The sequence below is a fragment of the Chaetodon auriga genome, chromosome 18 (assembly GCF_051107435.1).
Source record: "Chaetodon auriga isolate fChaAug3 chromosome 18, fChaAug3.hap1, whole genome shotgun sequence".
NCBI classification, from domain to species: domain Eukaryota; kingdom Metazoa; phylum Chordata; class Actinopteri; order Chaetodontiformes; family Chaetodontidae; genus Chaetodon; species Chaetodon auriga.
In genome coordinates this window covers 1,952,471-1,965,432 of record NC_135091.1, presented here as the reverse complement: position 1 = coordinate 1,965,432, position 12,962 = coordinate 1,952,471, and the positions used below count along the sequence as shown (strand labels likewise).

Below are 12,962 nucleotides of genomic sequence, written 5' to 3'. Positions count from 1 at the left end.
AATATTTGCCTCCGAAAAGTAGTGCAGTAGAAGTGTAAAGTATTATAAAATGAAAACACTCTCAGAATTGTACTTGAGTACAGTAGTTGGGTAAATGTACTTAATTACTTTCCGCCACTGCTCAGGATTAATGAATGATGTGATTAACCATGAAACAGTTCTTACTAGACAGTGGCATCCAGGGCTGTGTCCTTCTCCTGCATGCGGTGTTTCCCACAGGCCGTGAAGGCAGCAGCAGATGCGGGTCTTATTTGTTCTCTCCAGCAGGAGGAGGGCGTTCCGCCGGAGAAGACCCTCATCCACTGGGCTCAAATATGCCGGTGTATGTGTGTGCGGGTCCGGATTAAGAGGCCGTCACAGTTCGGGTCGTGTCTCGGAGTTTTTTAACACCCGGATCAGGCCTTGCTTGATGTTAGCCGTCCTGGCGGTATCACTGCCGGGGGAGAGGCGACAGAGGAGGCCGGGCTCGAAGACATGGAGGCTAACCGTCCTTGCGGAGGGAGTGAGCTGTAGGACGGTAGGCTCTCCTTCTCCCTCCCTCTCTGTCTCCCTCTCTCTCGCATTTCCTCCTCCGTTAAGAAACAATGAAAGGTGGACCGGACAGGTTACGGTGAAAACGGCTCGTCTGCTAGCTAACACCACTTCAGCCTTAGCTGCAGTTTTCAGACGCGTTTTCTTGACCGTCGTCGTCAAAAGGAAAATTTAATGTTTTTTTTTTGTTTGTTTGTTTATTTTTAATCCACACAGACAATGATGGTGGTGGTCTGAAGTCTCTTCTTCAGTCCTGAAATGGCTGAATTTACCGACAAAAAGAAAAAAAAACATACACTTTAACTACATTTCAACTGCTTGGACGGTTTCTGTCGTTGTGGTTCGGTTCGGTTTTTTTTGGACCGTTAGTGGCCTTGAACGTCTCATGCGAGGGACGCGGCCACACACAAACACCGTTCAGATGTTCAGGCGTGATGTTTACACAGCACGCGGTGTAAACATTAACGGCTGCACCGTGAACCGCACCGCGTGCCGTACAGCCGACCGTCGCTGCTCTGCGGCAGCATCATCTTTAACCAGCAGCCCGCTGGAGCTGAAGCACGGAGGTGGAGGAGGCATTCAGACCTCCTGCTTCAGTGACAGCAGTGCTGAAGTGTAAAAGTCCTGCACTGAAACTCCTACTCAAGTCAAACTATAAAAATACTAAACCAGAAAGCATCTAATTAAAAAAGAAAGGCATGCTTGACAGGGTCATAATTAATGATGCATTCAGGTGTCCATCACTTTAACGCTGCAGCTGCTGAAGGTGGAGCTCATTTTCATTATTTTCAGCTGATACATATTTTGTATTAATTACCTAAATTCATTTCTTAGTGAGTTAGATGTATAAACAACGATGAGGAGGTCAGTTATTTTCTCAGTCGTGTTGTTTTGTGTCAAAATGAACATCAGAGACAAACACCAGATGATTTAAAACTGGATCTGGAAATGTTTAATTAGCTTGGTTCAAATATCGATATTTGAACTTTATGGAAGATGGGTTGGCTGAAAAAATATGAACATTATTAAAATAAATTTACATCCACTTTGAAAGACAAAACAAGTGAGGACATTTTTAACGTTTGTAAATAGAAACATTAGTTTTAGAGATTAAAAAGCTTAAAGGAAACTTTAACTAATCGATCAAATGTGTAAATTCCCAGTTATTGTTGTTCAGTTGAAGTAATACACCTCAGAAATACCTTTCAGTCCATCAAAAAACATCAGTCATTGATCGTTCGTATCGCTTGATTTCGTACATTAACGGCAGAGAAGATGTATCACAAACAGACGTGCAAATAATTATGAATTATGTAACCGAGCAGAAGCTTTATGTAACATTTATGATGCATTCATAAGATTTTAAAAGAGGCCCAGAGTGAATCTTTGATGTTTTCCCACCATCAGGCGGTTTGATGCTCTCTCCTCTTTGTCTTCAGCGGTGATTTCCTCAGAGTTGGCTCTCCTAGCATGGACCCTGCACACAGCGGAGGGGACATGTCACCTTTGTATGTGCCAAGAAAGAGAAAATCTGTCCAATCACAACCTAAAGGTGGAGTGCCATGTCCAGGTGAGGAAAGGCCAGCGTGCAGTGACGCTGTGCTGGTTTTGACAGGAAAAAGACGTCATGTCACCTCTCTGACTCTGAATGAAGTTTATTTCCTGCCCTCCAACAGTTGTCCAGCGGATGCCAGAGAGAAGCTGTGAGTCAAATTCAGCCGGATATCCGAAGGTGAGGATGAAGCAGCGCCGCACAGATCGTCCTGACGCTGCTGCTTAACCGTGATGTTGTGTTAAACAAACTCTGCAGACGTTATGGGGAAAAGCTGCTGATTAGTCTGAGAGCGTTTGTCCATTTCTGCCCTCTGATAATCAGAATTTGTTAGCTTCATGCAAACCGTTGGATCTCCGCTTCACACTGCTGTACTTGGATGTTTCAGAATGAAGAGTCTCAAGCCGAAGATGCTGTAAAGATGAAAAGGACTTACAGCAGAAAAAGGTAAGAAACACCTGTTGATTTCCAAACGGCATGATAGATCCTGCACACTCTGCACGATAACGGATCTGTCTCGACATGTAAAAATAGATAAATAAGTAAGTAATGGCCCTTAAGTGCACGTTATTACACTCTCCATAAATGTCAGGCGTATTGGAAACACAAGCTGAAACTCTTTGAGCGCCTTTAGTAGCTGCTTTAATCAGCCGCTGTCTGAACTGTGCTCAGATACACTCAAGCAAGACAAACCACTGCTTCATGAAGTTAAACAGGAGATCAAACCAGAGCCAGTCTGTCTTTGATTCGGCCACAGCACAGTCGAGCTGCCATCAGTTGTCTTTGGTTTGTGCCTCAGATGTCCTAACAGGGACATTTGCCACGTGGTTTTTCAAATGCTGGTGATAAACAGTCGGAAACACCTTCCCTTCAGTTTTACTGCAGTGAGCTCCTGTCTTCAGGTCGGTCATACAGTGAATGAGCATCAGGCTGCGTCTCATCTGTCAGAGACACACAGACAGACAGACAGGCAGACAGACAGACAGACAGACACACAGACAGACAGACACACAGACAGACAGACAGACAGACACACAGACAGACAGACAGACAGACAGACAGACAGACACACAGACAGACAGACAGACACACACACAGACAGACAGACAGACACACAGACAGACAGACAGACACACAGACAGACAGACAGACAGACACACAGACAGACAGACACACAGACACACACACAGACAGACAGACACACAGACACACAGACAGACAGACAGACACACAGACAGACACACAGACAGACAGACACACAGACAGACAGACAGACACACAGACAGACACACAGACAGACTGTTGTTCAGAAAGGACAGTGAATAATCAGCTGCAGCACTTCGATAACTTTCACGTCTCAAATAAAAAGTGTGGAGTGTCGTTTCTCAGGTACGAGGACCTCCAGAGTGTTTCCATAGGAACAGTGGATTACCCAACCACCAGCTGCTCAGTGATGTCATCAGGTGGCCTGGCCAATGGGGCGGACCCAGGGTCCATGGCCCCGCCCACAGCAAGGCTGCCTCCGAGGCTGGTGGCGAAGGACATGTGGCCTCAAGGCCCAGAGGCCAGCAGGGAGCAGTCCCAGCCTCAGGACCAGAGCTGGACCCCCAGCAGGGACAGAGGCCCTGACATCTGGGCCCCGGGTAGAGACCGACCGCAGGAGCAGGTCTGGAGCTCCGGCAGAGACCGAGCGGGACACTCCAGTCAAGACCAGACGTGGATTCCAGGCCGGGACAGGACCCATGCCGGACCGGACCAGGCCTGGATGACGGGTCGGGACCGCGGTCCTGAGCAGGGCTGGGCAGCCGGCAGAGATCGAGGCCAGGACCAGGCCTGGAACGCAGGCAGGGACCCAGGAAGAGACCGGGCCTCCTCGGGGCCAGAGCAGGCGTGGGGAACCGGCCGAAGCCAAGACCAGGCCTGGAGCACGGAGAGCAGAGACAGAGGCCATGTCTGGAGACCTGGTGGGTGCTCTTACTCGTGAGTCATTGACAGAGTTTCTCAAGATCCCATTTTCCTTTTTTCACACTTTTGATTGTGGAAATGATACTTTTCATGTCCTGACACCATATGTGCACATATAAGCTGTATGTAATAGTATTTAAATCCCTAATATGTGTGTGTGTGTGTGTGTGTGTGTGTGTGTGTGTGTGGGTGGGTGTTTTGGTGTGTGTAAGACTCTTGGATATTGTTTGGTTTTGTGGTTTTGTGGTTTTGGATCCTGACTTTGTTCTGCTTGTGTTTCTCTGAAGACTTGAACATGAAGAAAGTCCAGAGAGTTGAGATGGAGCGAAGCCCACCTGTTAATAGCTTCCCACAGCCACCAGAGGGCAGAGACTCCTGTAAGTGTGGTGGATGTCCGAGCGTCCACGAGTCTTTTTTTAGACACGTTCTCATGAGTTGAAATTAATGCAAAAGAAAAAGAAACGTTAGATGCATCGAACCCACTGGCAGTGTTATTGTTTGGTCAGTGGAGGGCGCGGTTTAATTTCCATGATGGCATTTTTATGATGAACCTGCAGTACTACTGAACTTCCTGTAATTCTTTTGGCAGCTGTCTGTGCAGACCAAACAGATTTTTTCTGAGATGACAAACAGCAGCAGAGAAAGCATCAAATGACTGGATCAAAGAAAAAACCACTTATTTGATGGGAATGTTTCAGGTTCAGATGGAGCCAGTGTTGGCGAGGCTTCAACGGTCCAACCCAGCGAGGAGCAGAAACCCACCGTCCCCTCCACCAAGAAGGAGCCTCCCACCTACCCTCCAGGTGAGGCAGGCGTGTACTTAACCTGCTCACCTTCTGTCCATCCCCACTGTCAGCCAAAATTAATGAAATAACATCTTCATTTTATGACATCCACCAGGAAGTCAAGAGGAGCGTTGGCAGCTCCAGATTGTGGCCAAAGGCAGAGTCACCTGTCCAAAATGTAAAAGTGTGAGCAGGAAGACTGTGGAGGGGCTGAAGAAACACATGGAGAACTGCAGACTGGTGAGCACTCTTCAAACCATAGTGTCCGTTATCCGGTAATTACTGATTTTTTACCAGGAAAATATATATTTTCACATCTAACTGTGTGAATTAAGAGTTCATTTCAACCAAACCACAGTTGGTGGTGATTGCTGCTAAGAACTAAGAAAGTTTTGGTGAGTTTCATTTAGTTTCTGTGGAGTTTGAACAAAGTGTGTTTTACGATGGTAAAATTAGTGTTTTTGTAAATGGAGTCTGGTAGCTTTGACAGCAGCGATGCAGCTGCTGCGTCTGGTCGAACAAAAAGGATCTGACTCTTTAACAAAAAGGTCTGTCTCTGTGGTTATCCTTTCCATAATGCTGCCAGACAGTGAGGATAACTATCTGAGCCGTCGCTGGCAAAAACAAACACTTTTAGTGGACGTACGTTGACAGCTGCAGCGATTACGTTCCCGCATTCTCACTCAGTACTGAACCAATTTTGAAAATTGCTTTGTTGTTAGTCGTGTAGATACAAAAACATGGAAAAATAGGACACATAAAGCCATTTAATACAGTCTATATCAATGTGGTCATTATAGAGAGAGTCTGATGAAGCCCTTTCATACAGTACAGAAGTATACTAGAGTACTACCACTGAATACACAATCTGCTGTTCTAGAGAAGACATACACCTCTGAGAGAGTACACAGAGTCATTTGTATGTTACTGATGGGCTCATTGTTTACCTTTGATTTATCTTTGCTGTAAACTCACTGGCTTATAGTTTATACACTGAACAAATGGAACATAACTTGAATCTGTCGTGTGCAGCAACCCTTCACCTGTCAGCACTGTGGGAAGCAGCTGAAGTCTTCCACAGGGATGAAGTACCACATCATGGCAGACCACAGCTATCTGGTAAGACCTTCTTCCATTTTTAAATGATTTCCTCAAACTCAGACACGCAGTCGGCAGCAGTTTCAGATTTGCTCTTCACCGACTGAATGCCTGACGATCTCTCTGCTGTGTAATTTGGTCCAGTTTGGTGGACGTATTGTCCACCCACTGAGGTGTTTCTTAGCTTCACTGTGTGTCTCACATGATGTGTGTTTTCAGCCCTCAGCAGACGATGCCAAGGACCTGGACGATCGTGTCATCAAAGACAAACTGCGTAAAGTCCTGAAGAGGCTGGGCAAATTAAAGTGCTCCAAAGAGGTCAATGTTCATCTAAGACAGGAGCTTTATTAAGATAAGATAAGATAAGAAAAGATGAAACTGAAGGTCTCCTGGTAAAATGTGTTTTCCTCTCAGGGCTGTACTGCTGCCTTCACCAGCATCATGGGCTACGTGTACCACATGAAGAAGTGTGGAAAGGAGGAGTCTGAGCTGGAGAAGATGCTGCTGAACTGTTCTCACTGTGGGAAAGCCTACAAGTCCAAGGCCGGCCTGGAGTACCACCTGAAGTCAGAGCACGCTCCTGTGAGTCACGGCTTCTATTTCATGTCAGGCCCAAGAAGCTGTTCGCACAAATAAATTCAAAATGAAATCATGTTGACTGGGTTGCTCTGGATGAAATCACGATGAATTCAAACATCTGTTACCCAGACGCCCCAGAAAAACGAGGAAGACGAGGCGCTGAAGGCCCACAGGGAGGCCAACCCCGAGAGGACGGCCAGCGGCAGGGTGCAGCGAGCGTCGGCCCAGGTGGCAAACTTCCACCTGGCTGAGATCGCCAACAACGAGCTGCCCAAAGACTGGCCCAAGAGGAAGTTCCAGTCAGACCTGGTGCCAGATGACAAAAAGGCAAGAGGAGACTGATTAGTCCTAAATGTGTGAATCAGGTGTGAAGTGAACATGCAGGTGTGTCTGAACAGGCTGTCACACCTTCACTGACCTCGTCTTTCATGCCGTCCTTCCCAGCTGAAGTACGCCCGACCAGGCCTGCCGGCCTTCAGCCAGGAGGTGCTGAGGAAGTGGAAGAACGAGGTGAAGCTGCAGAGGAAGGTCCAGTGTCCCAACCAGGTAGGAAACAACACCACGCTCACAGACTTTCATTCAGGTTCTTTTTGACAGAGATTTTGTGCGGACGCTGTGATGTGACATGTTTGTGTCGTCAGGGTTGCGGCTGCACCTACACCAGCGTGTCAGGACTGAAAGCTCACCTGGGACTCTGCACAAGAGTACGTCAGCTTCTCCCTTTGTCTCTGAGATCCAACATGCCGTCCATTGAACATGCAGGAATGTGCTCATTGGGATTAGTGGCAGAGTAAAAGTATTTCTAGTGAAATAGTCTGAAATGTACTGAACTACACTGAAAAATAAACTTTTTAACGAGGTACACAGACTTTGTGAATGAAGCCTTCAGTCTGGTCTGTGTCTTATGACATTAAAATAAAATCACATTGTCCACAGATTGATCATCATTTCATGGCTTTTTTGTTTCCTTTGAACTGATTTCAGGGCGACTTTGAGGCTGGAAAGTACAGATGTCTGATCTGCAATAAAGAGTTTAACTCTGAAAGTGGAGTGAAATATCACATCAACTCTGTCCATTCACAGGTAACACTTATCTCGACCCTGGTTTCCTGATGTTCCTGATCTCTGTCTGTTACTCAGCTGCCATTGAAAAGGGATCTGTATCCGGATCCATTATCCAGATAATCAACGATCTGCTCTTGGCTTTGTGTTTTAATGTGTCCTCACTGAGATCAGATCTCTGTCCTCCAGTAAAACCTGTGTGAAGCAGCAGTAAACCAGCCCCAGACTCCCTTAAGAAAATCACAGTTTTTTGAGTTGTTGAGTTGCGAGAACCTTTAGACGCTCTGTGAAAAGCTGTCTATGACAAATTCTTAACTATTTGTCTCTTCTTATAAATTCTGCTGACGTTGTACGTTCAGTTATTCCTTCCTTTGTATAAGAATGTGTCAGATAGTCGCACACCATCACAGTTATTTCTCACTGTGTAGGAATCCTTTTCCACCTGTATTGCTTTAATTTTTCATGCAGTTCTGTTGAATAAAGCATCCTTTGGTGCTTTCATGGCACAGAACAAACGTATTCAGTAATTAGAGGCCTGTCTCTTTTACCTTCTCACCTGCTCGCTCTCTGAATCAGAACAAAATTTAAACTTTTTGTGTTCGCGGAAAACAAATCTCTGCATCGCTGTTCTGTGCATGTTTACAGCTTGTATTAACATGTTTAACAGTCTCTGAGGAGTTCCCTCCTAACCTCCTACTCCTCCTCCTCCTCTTCCTCAGGACTGGTTTGTGACAAACAAAAAGGCCTCCAAGAAGTTTGAGAAGTTCCTCAAAAACCAGCCGAAGGAGTTTGTCCATAATGTGGACAAGCAGATCGTGGATCAGTACCACCATAATCACTTCCAGCAGCATCACCATCACCACCACCACCACCACCACCACCATCAGCAGCAGCAGCAGCAGCAGCAGCAGCACCATCAGCTCCAGCACCAACCCCTGCAGCACCCTCTGCAACCACTGCACCACCTCCAGCACCAAGCCCAGTTCCTCCACCCAGAGCACCAGAACCTCCCTCCACAGGTGGACGCCCAGCTCCAGCAGCCGATGCTCCACTACACCCCCTTAGAGCCTCCTCCCGGGCCGATGTGGGTGGATATGGACCGGAGGGGAGCCGTGCCGGGGCCAGAGCAGACCCCGATCGAGATGGAAATGGCTGATGTGGACAAACCTGGAGAGGACGGCGGCGGGATGGTGGAGGATAAAAGAAGAGAGAAGGGGGAGAGAAGAACGGAGAGGGGGAAGGCCGATGGGAAGCGGAAGGATTGCTTCGCTTTCAGTGGCGGCGGCGGCGGCGGTAGCGGTGGCAGCAGCAGCAGCAGCAGTAGCAGTAGCAGCAGCAATACTGGCAGCTCATCCAGCGAATCAGAGGTGGAGCAGCAGGACAGGCAGAGACAGATCGACCAGTGGAATCTGAAACGGCCGGGCGTCATGGAGCCCCACTCTGACGCTGCGAAGCGACAGAGGAACACTTAAGATCTGCAGCCAACATTTCCACTTTGCTTAGCACTCGTCACGCACCAGAGCTGATTTTAACAGTAGAAGAAGACGACGTTGGGCGTCCGTCCGTCTCTATTAGCCGTGACAGTGTGAGACAGAAGAAACAAACCTGTGTTTGGTGAGACGGCAGCTGATGGCAGAGCTGCGATGACCTTCAGCAGACGCTCACTGTGGATATGAGACTATACTCACTCCGGGGTTAGAGGCCGTCTCTCTGTCTTGAAATGGTTGTCGTCGTATAGCCTTGAGAAATATAGTATAGCGTTTATCTGTGTGATTATCTGTAACAGATTCTTTTCACCAACTTTAAACGTGTCTTATTCCTTTAAAACGTTTGATAAACCTTTTGTCTGTCATGTTTACCTTCACGGGAAACGTTACCTGAGAGCGACGCTGCAGTAGAGTATTTTGTTAGACTTGTGTCGTCTCCCTCTCTCTGAAAAGATTTTGTGCCTCTTAAGTATGATCTGTATAACTTCATACTACTTGTCATCACTTTTCCTCACAGTTGATGGGCCTTTTCTGGGCTGAATAACGTGAAAACGTCACTTTCCTGGTAAAATGCGATAGAAAAGAGGATCAGTTCTGTCTGGCTTGGCTTCCCCTCACCCTGTTCCTTCCTGTACCATATTTCCATCAGTGAGTTTTTGACTGAATTTTAGTTTTTTGACCTGACATGACAGCGAACGCAACCTGGTTGACGGCTAAGATCCAGTTGAGCCAAGCCTGTGGTATCATGTAGAGCTCAAGTGGAGTCAAATCCCGTTTGAAGAGCAGAAGCATCACATGTTGAAGTAATAGTTTAACATTTTAGAGAACTCACTGACATAACCTCTGAACTCTAGAGGTGTTAGCTGGTGTACTTTGGAACGTTTAAAAGAACGAGGCTAGCCGTTTCCCCCTGCTTCCACTCTTTATGCTAAGCTAAGCTAGCTGCCTCCAGGCTGCAGCTCCGCACTTCACCAGATGTGAGACTGGAAAGGGTTTGTTTCCCAGAATGTTGGACTGCTCCTTTAACAGCAGCATCTCCTCGGCCTACCTCACCGTACTGCTCTCTCCATGCAGATTGAAATTGACTCCGGCGTTGAGTGAAGCTAATCGGTTTTGAGACGTGTGTCCCTTCAGTCTCTTAAAAGGCGTCTTTTGAATTGCGGTAATTATTTTTATTTTAGTTCAGCAAAAAAAAAAAGTCTACGTTGAAGGACCCCTTACTATCTGTCTCTGGCACTTCCACCATCTGTCAGTCTTCCTCAGCGGATGGAGGCTGAACCGTTGTCACATGGTGTCAGCGTGATGACCAATGAGTGCTCTCCATCTGCTGAGGAATGCTGCCAGATGCGTTTGAAAGCTCTGGAAGAAGCTTGTAAGTGGAAGCTGAGACGTTCTTGTCGAACAGCTTTTATGCTTCATTTTTAACGTTTAAACATTCCACGCAGGACGTAAGCACAGAAAAGCGATGGGCTCTTGGCGGCTGATCACAGAACAGCAGCCTGTAAGCGTCGTAGAAACGACTGAACGGCTGGTGGACGTGAAGTGAACTCTGATGAGGAGAGTTACCAAACCAAGCAGACGGAGGGTGGATGTTCTTCTTTTCTGTTCGTTCTACAGCGACAGACCTGTTTCAGTCTGCCTCAGAGTATTTAACCGATAGCATGTAGCCTAAAGTTTATGTATCTGCATTTTGTATCTGCTGTTGTGGCGTCTGGTTCTGGATGGTTGTCAGTCATTTGTTTGTGATGTTTTAACACTATTTTGTTTTTTTACAACTGTTTTGCATTTATGAATGTATTTGGTTATCGCCCCCCTCTGTTGTGCACTTCATCGTTGGTCTTGATTTGAAACTTTCAAAGAGGAGTTCCCTTTAATCTGTTAATCTGTCTTTAACACACGCTATAAAAAAATACTCTGTCAACACATATTTACTGTATCTGATTCTGTTTGAAGTGCTTTGCCCTTCACGGCCTCCGTCAGATGCCTTTTGGAGGAGCAGCCTGTGTTGTTTGAGTTTGAGATGGAAAACCTCCTCAATCATGGGAAGTATTTCAGAGCGCGGCGTGAGATCGTCGTGAGAACGCTTTGTTAGAAGAGCAGACAGTTTTCAGAGCCCGTCGTCTTTGTTCGGGCTTTTATTGATGTTATTCTCAAAAAAAAATGGGTTTGCAGTACAACCGTACTCTAGTTTTTATTTTATTTCCACTTGAACCTTTTGTTTAACAGATGAATGAAGTTTAAATGCAGTGTTTGTTCAGATGCTGTGGTCATATGTGCTCATGCTAAACATCCAGCACTTCATAATAATTACAAAGATCATTCTTATAATTAGCATTCACCACCATGGTTCATCTCTTTGTCAGTGGTCTTTATTATTAATGCATCTGAAACAAAGCAGATGTCTCACAGTGAATCTGACTGTGCTGCAGTTTATGTTGATTTGGTTTGTTTTCCAGCTGATTCGGTTCAGACTGTAAAAGCTTTCAGGAAGTTTCCTCGCTGATGAAATACTTCCCATGTCCACTTATGCTTGTGACCAAATCTTTATCACCGTGCATGCACTTTGACCTGTTTGATGGCACAAAAGAAAGCATCACTCAGCATTTTTAAAGTGTTTTATAAAGCCGTTCAGAGCGTCTTTAAAAAAGTCCAAACGTTAATATTTGAGTGAAACTTTGCTCAGAATCAGACCAGAAATTCAACAACTAAAACTTCACGTTTCATAAGATCGTTTGCGCCTCGTCTTCCTGCTCTTACTTAACTTGCAGTAGCATCTCTTTGTCTTAATGCTGGTTTTTAATTTAGGCAACAGAATTGAACCAGCTTGATGGTATGTAACTGATATGATATGTAACTGAAGTTTGCTAATGTTGACCAGCAGGAAGCACATCAGAGAGGACGAGTGAGAGTAAAGGAGCTTCACAATGAAAATGATGAAACACTCATCAGGTCTCGTGTCCTCTCCGTCACCATCCTCACAGAAAATACACAGTATGTATAATCTAGGCCAGATTGGAATAAAGGTTCAGTTTGTAGTCTTGTACCATTTGTAAACTTAAAGAAAGCACTTAAATTTTCCATTTTGTGGTACATCATTTCTATTCTGAGTGAAAATAATCAGCCAATCCTTCATTAAAAATCTGTGCATTTAATATGTTATTACTTGTTTTTTGGACGTTTTGTGCTGCTATTTCATAGTACCAGCAGTGTTATAACTACAGATGATTAAAAGTTTAATTCATGGTCATTGTGGTCTCTGTGTCTTCAGTAATTGATGTGTGGACTGGCAGCTTGATGGTGTCCATCTACAGGTTCATCAGAGGGGTCAGACCTCTTGCTCGACCTGTGGTCCTCAGCCGTCTGCTGGGGTGCTCCTCACCTGTCCTGCCTGCTCTATACAAGAGCTCCAGGTGAGCTGCTGCAGGCCTGTTAGTCTGGTCCACATATTCCTGGACAGTGGTGAACTCAGGCTGTCTGAGGGGCATTGCCCCTGCACATGGAGGCAGATGTAATATGTGACTTCTGGTGTTTCAGTCAATATTGTGACTCTGACATTGCATGTAAATACTTTTGATGACTGTTAACAGAGAGAACACAGATATAAGGGACCTATACAGAAACTTTATCCAAATTGTTCAAGCTGTAGGCCCAAGTACTACAACAATGCACACAACACAGAACACCATTGAAAACATGCAGTGCAGTAATGCATACAATACACAACAGTGCAAGTGAGCATGTAGCAGCAAATAAGTCATATAAACAACACAAGAGAGCAAATCTAATAAAATAACAGGTGTTATTTATGTTCTCCAGGTATGAAACTACTGTTAAATGGACGTGATGGCTTCACCGGATATTTGCTGACGGTGAGGATTGAACTCACGGCCGCTGCAGAAGTTA

The 12,962-nt window shown here is 45.8% G+C and overlaps 1 protein-coding gene across 1 annotated transcript; it reads left to right on the top strand.

Moving 5' to 3' along the window:
* The first annotated feature begins 217 nt into the window (after positions 1 to 217).
* On the top strand, positions 218 to 12,306 carry znf512 (zinc finger protein 512). The gene is made up of 16 exons (XM_076756201.1): positions 218 to 517; positions 1,971 to 2,101; positions 2,208 to 2,263; positions 2,472 to 2,530; positions 3,473 to 4,047; positions 4,336 to 4,425; positions 4,747 to 4,851; positions 4,949 to 5,073; positions 5,866 to 5,952; positions 6,151 to 6,249; positions 6,346 to 6,513; positions 6,640 to 6,837; positions 6,955 to 7,056; positions 7,152 to 7,214; positions 7,495 to 7,593; positions 8,292 to 12,306. Exons 2-16 carry the CDS (start codon positions 2,002 to 2,004, stop codon positions 9,042 to 9,044), a joined length of 2,679 nt encoding a protein of 892 aa, XP_076612316.1. The 5' UTR covers positions 218 to 517; positions 1,971 to 2,001; the 3' UTR covers positions 9,045 to 12,306.
* Positions 12,307 to 12,962: the final 656 nt, after the last annotated feature.